The 12614-nt window shown below is 42.8% G+C and overlaps 1 protein-coding gene across 2 annotated transcripts in view; it reads left to right on the top strand.

The window, feature by feature from the left end:
• The window catches only part of MYO1F (myosin IF), a 271660-nt gene that overhangs the window by 190118 nt on the left and 68928 nt on the right, over positions 1-12614 (top strand). For both annotated transcript variants that reach the window (XM_077476311.1, XM_077476310.1), the window contains exon 12: positions 9432-9518. In XM_077476311.1, coding sequence (XP_077332437.1) covers positions 9432-9518 — 87 coding nt within the window. The remainder of the gene's footprint in view (positions 1-9431; positions 9519-12614) is intronic.

The following is a 12614-nucleotide window of genomic DNA, read 5'->3' as shown; positions in this document are numbered from 1 at the left end:
ATATTAGTCCTTAACTAGGTAAGAAGGGAGAGGGGAGAAAGAATAGAATGTAATGGAAAGGAAGTTGGAAGTAGAGAAGGGGGAAGGTAAGAAAGGGGGGGGGGATGGGCTCCACGCTACCCAGATCGCTACCCAGATCGGTTAAGAAGGGTCTTCAGTTGGTAGGGTCATTTGTCAGGTATTTGATCCATGGGTCCCATACTTTATGAAATACTTTCATTTTGTCCTGTACTATTGCCGTAAGTCTTTCGTTTAACATAATCCATGATAGTTTATGTTTAAATTGATCTAGTGGTAGGATTGCAGACCTCCAATTTCTTGCTATCGTGATTTTAGCCAATATTAATATAAAGGGCAGAAGCCTCCCGCTATGTTTGGGGGCCTCGATGACCTTGCCCCCCAGAAGTGCGTGTTTCGCGGATTTCGAAAGTGTGAGCTGGGTGAGGGTGTAAACAAAGTTGTAGACCCTGATCCAGAACCTCCTGACTTTGGGGCACGTCCACCAGATATGGTAAGCCATCCCCATCTGTCTGCATCCTCTAAAACAAGTCGTGGAGGCTCCTGGCACAACAGTGGCCAACCTGGTTGGCACCATATACCACCGTAGCAAAACTTTGTAGTTGACCTCGATAATCAAAGGGTTGATAAGGGAGCGAAATGCTGCAGGAGCTATTGAATGCCATTCCACGAGATCTATCATCTCTTGGAGGTCCCTTTCCCATAGAGTCATGTAGCTTAGTTCCACATTTGTATAAGCTAATACATATTACAGATATATAACCTCTAATCTTATCATATTGTCTACATACGTTTTCCATGGGTGTCATTGTAGCTAAGTCGCTCTTTCGGGCCAAGGTTCGTAAATAATGATGTATTTAGGTAGCCTATAATGCTCTATAGGTGGCAGCTGATATTTATCTATCAAGGTTCTTTTAGATATTATACCTCTATGGTCACAAAGATCCACAAACCTTATCAAACCCTTGTTTGTCCACCATTCAAATGCGAGGGGTGAGAGGCCCAGGTGAGGTCGCTATTCCTCAAAAGAGGTGCTAACGGAGTATGGGGGGGACCTGAATTTGTATATCCTTGTGAGTCTATCCCATATCTCTAGGGAAAATTAGAGAGTAGGGCACAATATAAGTGGCCTCTCTTTCATTGTTAGCCACATCAAATGTGATATTGGGGTAGGGTGACAGGATAAGGATTCCATTGACATCCAAATTGTTTGGGGTTTCTGGGAGTGAAACTTTGTAAGTTGTGCCATTTGAGCTGCGTCAAAGTATTTCTGTAAATCGGGTAGGCCCAGTCCCACCTTCTGCTTTGGAGTATACATTGTACCCTTGTTCACCCTAGGCCTCTTATCGCCCCATATAAACTGAAGGACCTTTTTCTGAAATGTTTGCAGGTCTGAGCGGACCAGAGACACAGGCAACATATGAAACAAATATAAGACCCTTGGTAGTACATTAATTTTTATGGAGTGTAGTCTGCCAAACCACGGTGGGGGGTGGATCTGCCATCTTCCTCCGACAGCTTTTTATACAGGGCCGGATAATTACATTTATATAGAGTTTGTATAGAGGGTGTTAAGCGTATTCCCAGATATGGGAGTGCTTCCAGTTCCCATATAAATTGATGGGATTGTTCTACTGTATTTTGAATGGATCTCGGCAGTGAGAGGTTTAATGCCCTAGACTTACTGTGATTTATTTTGAGTCCTGAGATTTGTGAGAATGGTTGTAGTAGGGCATATAAATTGGGGAGAGATGTGATCGGTGATGACAATGCTAGTAGGAGATCATCTGCAAAAAGCAGGCATTTGTGTTCCCTATCTCCGCACACTATGCCCCTAATGTCAGGGCTAGAACAAATTTTTATGTCCAGGGGCAAACAGTAACGGGGACAGTGGGCAGTCCCCCGTCTAATATCCAGGGGACGAGAAGAGTATCCCCTAATCATCAAAGATGCCGTTGGGGCATCGTATAGCTTTTGAAGGAGGGCCAGAAAGCGTTCCCCAAATCCGAAGCGCTGTAACACATCGAGTAAATAGTCCCAAGATAGGGAGTCAAATGCCTTTTGGATGTCCAAAGAAAGCAACATACCCTGTCTTTTTCCCTTGGCGTCCCAATCTGACTGAATGGCCGAAATGAGGTTAATAATCCTACGCATCTGATCTGAGGCTTGGAGATTTGGGACAAAGCACGCTTGGTCCGGGTGGATATAATGGGCGAGGAAGGAATTCAGCCTGAGGGCCAATATTTTGGTCATTAGTTTTAGATCTGTATTGATCAGGGAGATTTGGCGGTAGTTGGCGCAGTCTCCGTGGTCTTTCCCTAGTTTCGATAGTATGTGTATGTATGCTGGATTTTCGTGGGCCCGAATTGTGTCGCCTCTCCTAAGATCGTTTAAATAAGAGCACAGATGAATGACAAGGATCTCCTGGTATTTTTTATAATAGTGACCCATCAGGTCCTGGGGCATTAGAAGGATGAATGGTCTTTATTGCCATCCTGATCTCTATTTCCGTGAACTCCTTGTCCATCAGTTCCACATGAGGGGGTGTGAGTTGGGGCAGCTGGACTTCATGAAAGAAGCTTGCTGCATTGCTAGAGGAATAGTTAGTTTGTGAGCTGTATAGTTTTGAGTAAAATGTGTGAAATTCCCTGATGACCAATTCAGGATTTTCTGTGGGGTGGCCATCAGGCAATCGCAGCTTAGACAGAGTTGGCGTATAAGTTCGAGATACCAGCTTCCTGGCTAGCAGTGTAGTTGGTTTGTCCCCCAGTGTGTAATACTTGTGTTTGGACCAGTGAATGTATTTCTCCGCTTTAGTGGTCAAACTTAAATTCAGAGCCAATCTTGTCTCATCTATTGCTTGCCTCATGTCCACCTGGGGGTTAGTATGTTGTTCCTTTGTTAGCCCCTCTAGTTTCAGTTCCAGTTGCTTAATCATTTGTTCTCGATTATGTTTGGCTCTAGCTGCAATTTGTATTAGTTTCCCCCGTATAGCCGCCATATGTGCCACCCAATTCATTGCCGGGGATGTGTCTGCAGCTTTGTTTATTCTAAAGTAGGCCTGGAGTTCTTTTTCTATTTCCCTGTAGATTATAGGGTCATTCAGTAAGCTTGCATTTAGCCTCCATGGGGAAGGGCATGATTTGGACCTTAGTCCTGTTGTGGAGATTTTAATGGGGGAATGATCTGACCAAAGAGTATTCAATATTTTCGCTGATATTATATTTGGTATTAGGGGGGTGTGCACTAGAACATGGTCAATCCGGGAATATGTGTGGTGCACCTGCGAATAATGTGTGTAGTCCCGGGCCGTGGGGTTCTTTTCCCTCCAGATGTCTATCAAGTCATAAAGATGGAGAAGACGTGCAACCTTACTACTGCTAAGCAGCGTTTTTTTTAAGGACTATCTTAGAGGGGTCTGATTTGTCCATTACTCTATCAAGTGGTATATTGCGGCCCCCTCCCATGATCCACTGTCCCTGCACCTTAGGCATCAATGTTTGAAGCATTCTGCCCAAAAATTCTGTCTGACTGGAGTTGGGGGCATAGTATGAAATAAATGACACCATTTAGTCGTGGAGATGCCCCACTGACATGATGTATCTGCCTGCTTTGTCTTTAATTATAGTGACGGGGGTGAATGGGGTTCGCTTTGAGAAACAGATTGCCACTCCCCCTTTTTCTCCGGACCTGATGCTAAGTAATACTGTTGGTATTTGTTATTCAGGTATTGGGGGGCCGATGTTTTAGAAAAGTGGGTCTCCTGCAATAGGAGAATGTCCGCTTTTTGGGCGTAGTAAAATTTGAAGGTTTTGGTTCTTTTATTTGGGGAATTAAAGCCATGAACATTATGGGAGATTATGGAATAGTCTGTGGGGTAAAGTTTAGCCATCATGGAAGGGCAGAGCACTCTTACCTTGTGTAACGTATCTGGACCCCATGCCTTCTGGAATTCTGGAATGGTAGACACCGAGTTCTTATTTGACCAGGACCAGTGCTCAAGGGTGGAGCGTGGAGCCATTAGTAGGATCGGTAGAGAGGGGGGGGGGAAGAAAAGATGAAAGAACAGATTAGGTAAGAAACAAAGAGTAGAGCGTTGGGCCTTAGGCCAAAAATTGCATTTGTATTATAACCATGTAAATTAGAAACATGTTGGGGCGTAGCTTCTAACGGACTTAATGTCCATTTTGATGTGTGCAAGAGTACCCTCATCGTCTGAAAAGGGTAGTCTCACATGTGGGGGGCATGTATTGCCACCCGACCCAATAAACAGTCACCTATAAACAGGCAGCCAAGTATCCTATAAACTATAAAATTTTGTAACTCCCGTGGGCGACCCAGGTCAGCCCCCCCCCCCCCCAGTTCCGGGTCTGCTCGGACGGGCGGTTCCCCTTCGGGGGTGCCCATCCCGGAGTCACAGTCCCAGGCTGTTGTCAACCCCTCTCTGGGGTTTGTGTTTCCGGACCCCCCACCAACAATTGAGATTAACTCGTGGTTAGCTTAAGTATGCAGATTGACCACAAACTTCAAGTCATTAAACAGGTTGTGCCACTTGCAACTTAGTGGCAATATAACAGAGGCAACTGTGTGCAGTCCACCCTCATGAGTGGATCCTGCGCTGTCTAGCGTGTAGAGAGCAGTGAACTCCTCCTCCGGGGCAACAACTGCTCACTCCTTCAGGTAGTTTGCAGCGATCTTCCCACTCGTGCTTGTTTTTGGTCCTGCCACAGAGGTGATAGGGGGCGATTCACCTGGTGTGAGGGGGAGGGGGCATTCTGGTCCTGAGAGATGATGCCCAGGTGCAACAGCAGGTCCTCCCCTTCCTGAAATGTTGCGAAGGAGTGAGATCTGCCCTTGAGAGTAAATGACAGCCTCAAAGGAAATGCCCATCTGTACTTTATCTGCTTGTTCACAGGCTGTTGAAGTAAAGGCTTCAGATTTCTGTGTTTTTGGACTGTAGAGGGGGCCAAATCTGTAAAAAGCTGTATTGGCGCTCCGAGCAAAGTGAGGTCTTGTCTGTTGCACGCTGCAAACATCAGTTTTTCTTTTATACGATAGTAGTGTGGCTTCACAATGATATCTCGTGGTAGGCCATCCTGCCTAGGTGCTGTGGATTCGATCAATCTCCATATGATGTGTTTTTATGTCAGGAATCAGATCTTTCATTAGTTCTGCCATTGCTGTCTCCAGATCCATGTGGATTTCAGGAAGGCCTCGTATGCGCACATTATACCTACGAGATCTATTCTCTAAATCTTCAATTTTGGCATTGGCTTCTTCCAATCTATCCTGGAGATCTGTGATCATGTGCGAGTTCTGATTAACTTTTTGGACTGTGCCTCCTAGATTGTTCTCAATCATATCGAATCATTCACCAATGCATTGAATGTCCCTTTTTAGGTCAGTGGGGATTATAGCACATGCCTTTGATAGCTCCTGTTGCAGCATTGTGGAGAAGCGTGCGAGTAACACAGTGTCCCCTGCATAGTGAGCTGGCTGTGGATTGGGTTCTAGAGTCCCAGAGTTAGGTTGGCTAAAGATAGCATCCATCAGTTCTGCCATATTTCTGTCCATGGAGGACATTGGGGAGTCAGCAGGCTCTTGTATGTCCCTGTACATGGCCGGTGATGGGGGCTGTGATAAGGAGTCTGCCTGATTATCTGCCTCATACTCTCCGGATGATTGGGAGGAAAAGGGGTCCCTTATCCTTCCAGGCTTAGGCTGGGGTTTAATTGCTGCTGTTTCCCCCAGAGGGTTTCCCCTACCTGAGTCTGTGTCAGCGTTCTCCGCTGTGCTGCTTCGTGCTGTCCCCCGTATAGGCGCCATCTTGGGCTGCTGGCTTTGTGCTGGGGAGAGCCCGGCCGGTCCCCTGGTTTTCAGCTGTTTGTGTGGCCGTTTTTTGGTCTGACACGTCGCCCACCGATTCATCACCTGCTCCGGGTGTCTATCTTTTGGTTTCCCAAGGTTTCGCTTTGCTGCTGCTGCTGATTATTGCTCTTATGGGTCAGGGTGTGAGGAGCCCGGTCAGAGCGCGACTTCCTCCGGGATCCCGCACATGCACACTATACTTCTCCAGTTATACAATGCCATGCATATGACAGCATTGTTTGAATCATTAATTTATTACATTTGTGCCTTAGTTGTTTGATAAAGAATTGTTTTTTTATCGGGAAATCATCTTTGACTGGTTAAATAGTTATTTCTTTTCTGCTCAATAGTAACAATGTAACAAAAATGACTAGACCTAATAAAGTGTCGGACTGTCTTAAATGTTGTCAAAGACCGTCTATTAAATTTACCTAAAACATTCCTATACTGAATATTTTGTGAACCTACCAAAATCTAACAATGAACGTCTCTTATTTGCTCCCTTTTGATATGTTAAATATCCAGTGAAAGTGTTTTGTTACCATTTTAACAAGTGCCATAAACAATACCTGTTGAACATGCCAGAACACACGAGCTGATAACTTTTTGTGGTTGCTCCCCATGCTACACTGTTATCAGTTAGTATATTTAGCAGTTCTCCCTGTGAACTGCAGAATACCTTCCCCTTATGCAAGTAACGAGAAGTGTTTTATAGTCCTAAGATATTTCTTGTACTTGGTCAACCTAAAGGCTAGCCACACACAGGTAGATTGTTTTTTTCCTTCAGCCAGTGGGCTGAATAAAAAAACATATTTCGTCATCCATACAAACAAGGTGAATTGAGGAATCCCCCACTGCACTGTATTCTGACAGCAGCAACAGCCACTGTCAGAATGCATTGATCAGCATGCAACATGTTCCTGCAACAAAAGTTGATCAAACAATCTGCTTCTGTCGAGCAGACACAGCCACACACTGAATGCAATTCATTCAGTCCCTGCTAAACCTGACAAATTGCAATCAGTGTATGACCACCTATAGAAAGGAAGTGCCTTACTGGAAGGCTGAGATGGAAAAAAAAATAAAAAAGTCTCTAAAATAAAACAAACAAAGCCTCCAAATCTAAAGACTAGAAAAATGCAATATATTTATTTTTGTTCTTAAGCAGGGTACATACTAGAAGTTTTTTTCATTCAACCCAGTGGGCTGAATTAAAAAAGAATTGAGAGATTGCTGTACTAACACAAACCATGTTAGTGTGTGGATCTCCCCTTTTGTGCCTCTGTATTCTGACAGGAGGACTGGCCCCCCTGACAGAACACACTGATCGGGTCACACTGATCCAGCAGGCCCATTTGACAGAAGATGGTCATAAGACCGGCTTCTGTAGCTGTCTGTAGAAAGGACAACTGTACACACGGGCTGAAAGTCAGCCAGTATTTTGGCCGATTTTTCAGTGTCTACAAGGCTTCAGGTTAAAGTAAAATTAACTGTATCTGAGCATCACAAACTTAAAACAATATTTAAAGGAGAAGTAGGGCCAAAGCTCTTTTGGCCATACTTCTCCTGTAGGTCACAGGAGTGCACTAAGTTCTGCATCCCTGTGACCTGTATTCAGCTGACAGCAACCTCACCAGTCCAGGTTCTGGAGAGATCCCAATTTTATTGCTGGGAGCCACACAAATGCCTGGACCTGTAGCTGGCTCAGCCTCTCAGCAAGCCGCTGAGTCAGCCACTCCCGCCCTCCACAGCTCAGTGCTCCAGTGAGCACTGGAGGGGCAGAGCAGAGAGACATTTGACTGACAATCACCAGCTCTCTGCAGGCTAAAGACCGATAGCTGAGGGATCAGTAGTCTTTGTTTGCTCAGTTATTGGTCTTAAAGGCAGTGGGGGACAGATGCTACATCAAATTGATGCTGCATCCACCTAGGTGATTATGTATGTTTGTTTTTTTACTTCCCAAACTTCTCCTTTAATTCAGGTTTAATCATTAATGCACGTTCACCCATCCATCCATGTCTCCATGCTTTATTTTGATGAGAAATAAGTTTGGAAAACACATACCTAGCAATGTTAGCTGCAACCATCTTGAGTAAGGGCAGATAATTCATGTAGCATTTACTTCCTGGAATCCATCTTCCCTTACTTTAAGAACACCCTAGAAAATCTTATCCAGATCTCAAATTTTGTGTGTTGCAAATTCCGATGGAAAATGTCCAATGGAGCCTACACACGGTCAGAATTTCCGACAAACAGCTCCCATCAAACATTTTCCGTCGGACAATCCGACCGTGTGTATGCGGCATGAAGGTTTTTATATATGGTTTTGGTAAATCTGAAGACAAAAATCTGCAGAAACTCTTATGCCCAGTACACACGGTCGGACTTTCCAATGGGAAAATGTGCGATTGGAACGTGTTGTCGGAAAATCCGATCGTGTGTGGGCTCCATCAGAGTTTTTCCATCGGAATTTCCGACACACAAAGTTTGAGAGCTGGATCTAAAATTTTCCGACAACAAAATCCGATCGTTTAAATTCAGATTGCGTGTAGACAATTCAGATGGACAAAGTGCCATGCATGCTCAAAATAAATTACGAGACAAAAGCTATTGGCTAATGGCCCATTTATAGTCCTGTTGTAGGTGTTCTACGTCACCGCGTTCAGAATGATCGGATTTTCCAACAAGTTTGTGTGACCATGTGTATGCTAGACAAGTTTGGGCCAAAATCGGTCTGAAAAAATCCAACAGGGCATAATAGTATGTATGGGGTCTTACTGGCATAGTACATATTATTAGCGCCCCCTATCACAAAATACCAATATATTAAAGAGAACTGTAGTTCTCTGTGCTAACATCTTGATGCAGGTATCTGTTGGCCCAAGGGTACCAGGCAAAGTTCTAGGATTTGGTGTGTTTTTTCCAGTACAAGACAAGGTAGGATAAATGTTATATAAGGGTTCTGGCAGAAAAAGGGATAAGTGTATTTAAACAAAAACATGTAATATATTGCATCTTACTAATCCTTAGACATGGTAGTGGCTGCATTGGTTTTATTTTTCAGACTAAGGACATTTTCAGCAAGTACAGAGAATGTCTGTTGATCTTACCGGAAAAAGGCAGTGTCCTTGTCACTTTTTATCTGCCTTGTTTAAACTACTAATACCATAAATCCATTATGTAATGGAGATAAACAAAGATAGACATGTTTGGAGTCCAGCCTGCGAAGCAGCAAGTCTTCCCTCCATGGATAAAGCAGAGAAATTAGCATAGCAACAAATATATAGAAAGTGTGGTATTTGCCAAATGATCAGGTAAAAATGAAGAGAACAAGCCTGAAAAAAATGTCATAATTATTTTGATATACGCATATAGAATACGTATTCATTATAGTAGCAAAGGAAATATATTACAATATTACAATGTGTAGATGTTGCTATTCTACCATGCACATTAACATATATGATAGAAGCTACGATATTTGTAAAATCAGTTTTTACAGTTTTACAACTAATAACCATGTTTCCTATCTATGTTGTACACAGAAAAATGGCTTTGAACAATTTTGCATCAATTTTGTAAATGAAAAACTGCAGCAGATCTTCATTGAATTGACGTTAAAAGCTGAGCAGGTACAGCACTCTATCTTATTTTGACTACAGATTAAATATGTCATTTAGTAAAGATAATGATTAATAGTTATCCTCTCGCCAAAATGGTTCAAACAGCAAAAAAGAAACTATGGTTGCAGCAAAAACACCGACAGGGGTGCAAACCCTCCCCTAGAAATTTGATATCAGGTAAATAAATGGTGCTGCGCTCCACAAGAATAAATCAATCAAATAAAATAAATGAATAAATACTAATAAATAATGCAAAAGAATAGCTACATATGACTATTCAAAACGTATTACTTTAAATCTGTACCTTCTAAAGTGCATTAGTGCCAACCAAACAAAATTCAATCAAATGCAATGTGCATAATCAAATACTCCAAATAAAGTGCATGCAGTGAAAATAAATTAATACTAAAAATGTAAATTAATTCAGACAGTAAAGAATAAATAATTACTGAAAATATAATAAAATTCTAGATCGTGTCTCAGTCCATAAGGTGCATACAGTGAATACGATTGCAATAAATTGTGTCTCAATCCATAAAGTGCATCCAGTGAAAAAAGTATAAAAAAAAATCTTGAAAAACAGTTGAAAAAAAGTCCAATCGAAATAAGAATGTCTCTTATCTATAACATCAAGGTAATCTATATCAAAACATGCAGTATGTGAATCCACACTGTGCCATGAAGTAAACTAGCTCCGTGAAAAGAAAAGGTAATAATAATTCCACCGGTGATCTTGTGAATCCTCAGAGTCGGGTGTTTACACACTGAGTGCAATGGCTACCTTACCTCCCTGCTGTAAGGTAAACAGCAAATAATTCCCAATTCCAGCAGTTACAATGTTGTTATCAACTGGTATAGGTACTGCAGGTAATCCCCTCTAGATTCTCAGCCATACACCACAGATCATATCCATAAAAGAGAGAAAGGGAGCTCCAATAGTGAAGTATGTACTGTCAAATATACTTTGTTATAAAAAGGACATAGTCCTGGGTACTCACATTTAATCACACAATCAAAAGCAAATATACAGCATAGAAACGAGCAAGCTCCACATTCGTACCCCGGACGTCACTTCCGGTATCCTCCTCATCCAATCCTACGCGTATCGTCACTAATCATGTGACTTCATCAGGGAATAGAATATAGGAGGGGGACATACGCTTAACCACTTGCTGCCCGCCCTATAGGCAATTGACGGTGGCAAAGTGGTTGCATAATCCTGATCGGACGTCATATGACGTGATCAGGATTATGAGCCGCTGCGCGCCCCTGGGGGCACGTATCGCGGCGATCGTTGTTGCGGGGTGTCAGTCTGACACCCGGCAACTACGATCTTGGTAAAGAGTCTCCGACGGAGACTCTTTACCACGTGATCAGCCGTGTCCAATCACGGCTGATCACAGTGTAAATAGGAAGAGCTGGTGATCGGCTTTTCCTCACTCGCGTCTGTCAGACGCGAGTAGAGGAGAGCCGATCGGCTGCTCCTCTGACAGAGGGGGGTCTGTGCTGATCGATTATCAGCACAGCCCCCCCGAAGATGCCCACACTGGACCACCAGGGACACCACCAGACCACCAGGGATGCCCAGCAAAAGGTAATCCTCCCTAGACCACCAGGAATGCCAGTCAGTGCCACAATGGATGCCAATCAGTGCCCATAATGGATGACAATCAGTGCCCACAATGGGCATCACTGATTGGCATGCATTATTGTTTGGCACTGATTGGCATCCATTAGTACAGTATAACAATACAATGCCGCCTATGAGTGCCCACCTGTGCCGCCGATCAGTGCCCACCTGTGCCGCCTATCAGTGCCCATCCATGCCACCTATCAGTGCTCACCCATGCCCATCTGTGCCGCCTATCCATGCCCATCTGTGCCACCTATCCATGCCCATCTGTGCCGCCCATCCATGCCAATTTGTGCCACCTATCAGTGCCCATCCGTGTCGCCCATCAGTGCCACCCATCAGTGCCGCCTATCAGTGCCCATCAGTGCCACCTATCAGTGCCACATATCTGTGTCCATCAATGCCACCTCATCAGTGCCACTTCATTGGTGCCACATCATTGGTGCCACATCATTGGTGCCCATCAGTGTCGCCTTATCAGTGCCCATCAGTGTAGCCCCATCAGTGAAGGAGAAAACGTACTTATTTACAAAGTTTTGAAACTGAAACAAAAAAAAACATTTTTTTTTTCAAAATTTTCGGTATTTTATTATTTGTAGCGCAAAAAATAAAAACCATAGAGGTGATCAAATACTAATACTTAGATATAGATAAGAGACATTCTTATTTCGATTGGAGTTTTTTTCAACTGTTTTTCAAGAATTTTTTTTATATTTTTTTCACTGGATGCACTTTATGGATTGAGACACAATTTATTGCAATCGTATTCACTGTATGCACCTTATGGACTGAGACACAATCTAGAATTTTATTATATTTTCAGTAATTATTTATTCTTTACTGTCTGAATTTATTTACATTTTTAGTATTAATTTATTTTCACTGCATGCACTTTATTTGGAATATTTGATTATGCACATTGCATTTGATTGAATTTTGTTTGGTTGGCACTAATGCACTTTAGAAGGTGCAGATTTAAAGTAATACGTTTTGAATAGTCATATGTAGCTATTCTTTTGCATTATTTATTAGTATCTATTCATTTATTTTATTTGATTGATTTATTCTTGTGGAGCGCAACACCATTTATTTACCTGATGTCATTTAGTAACATGTCATTTGAGATAGAAAACAGCAGTATGAAAAATATTGGGCATAAAAAATTTAAAAGGTACACAATATGCATTCAAAAATCATTATGATCTGAACCTAACTAGATGTTTACAGATTGTCAACAAACCACAAATAAGCACAGCCCCATCATCAAGAAGCACTAGTCTAAAGCCGCATACACACGATCGGAATTCCGGCCAGAAAAAGACAGATGAGAGCTTTTCATCGGAAAATGTGACCGTGTGTATGCTCCATCGGAATTTAGCTGTCCGAATTTCCGCCAGCCAAAAATTGATAGCATGTTCTCAATTTTCCAGATGGAAAAACTTTCTATCGGAAATTCCGATCGTGTGTATGCA

This window comes from Lithobates pipiens, unplaced genomic scaffold, assembly GCF_037356315.1.
Source record: "Lithobates pipiens isolate NorthernLeopardFrog02 unplaced genomic scaffold, aLitPip1_a1.2 Scaffold_13, whole genome shotgun sequence".
Taxonomy (NCBI): domain Eukaryota; kingdom Metazoa; phylum Chordata; class Amphibia; order Anura; family Ranidae; genus Lithobates; species Lithobates pipiens.
This window is presented reverse-complemented; position numbering and strand designations above follow the sequence as displayed.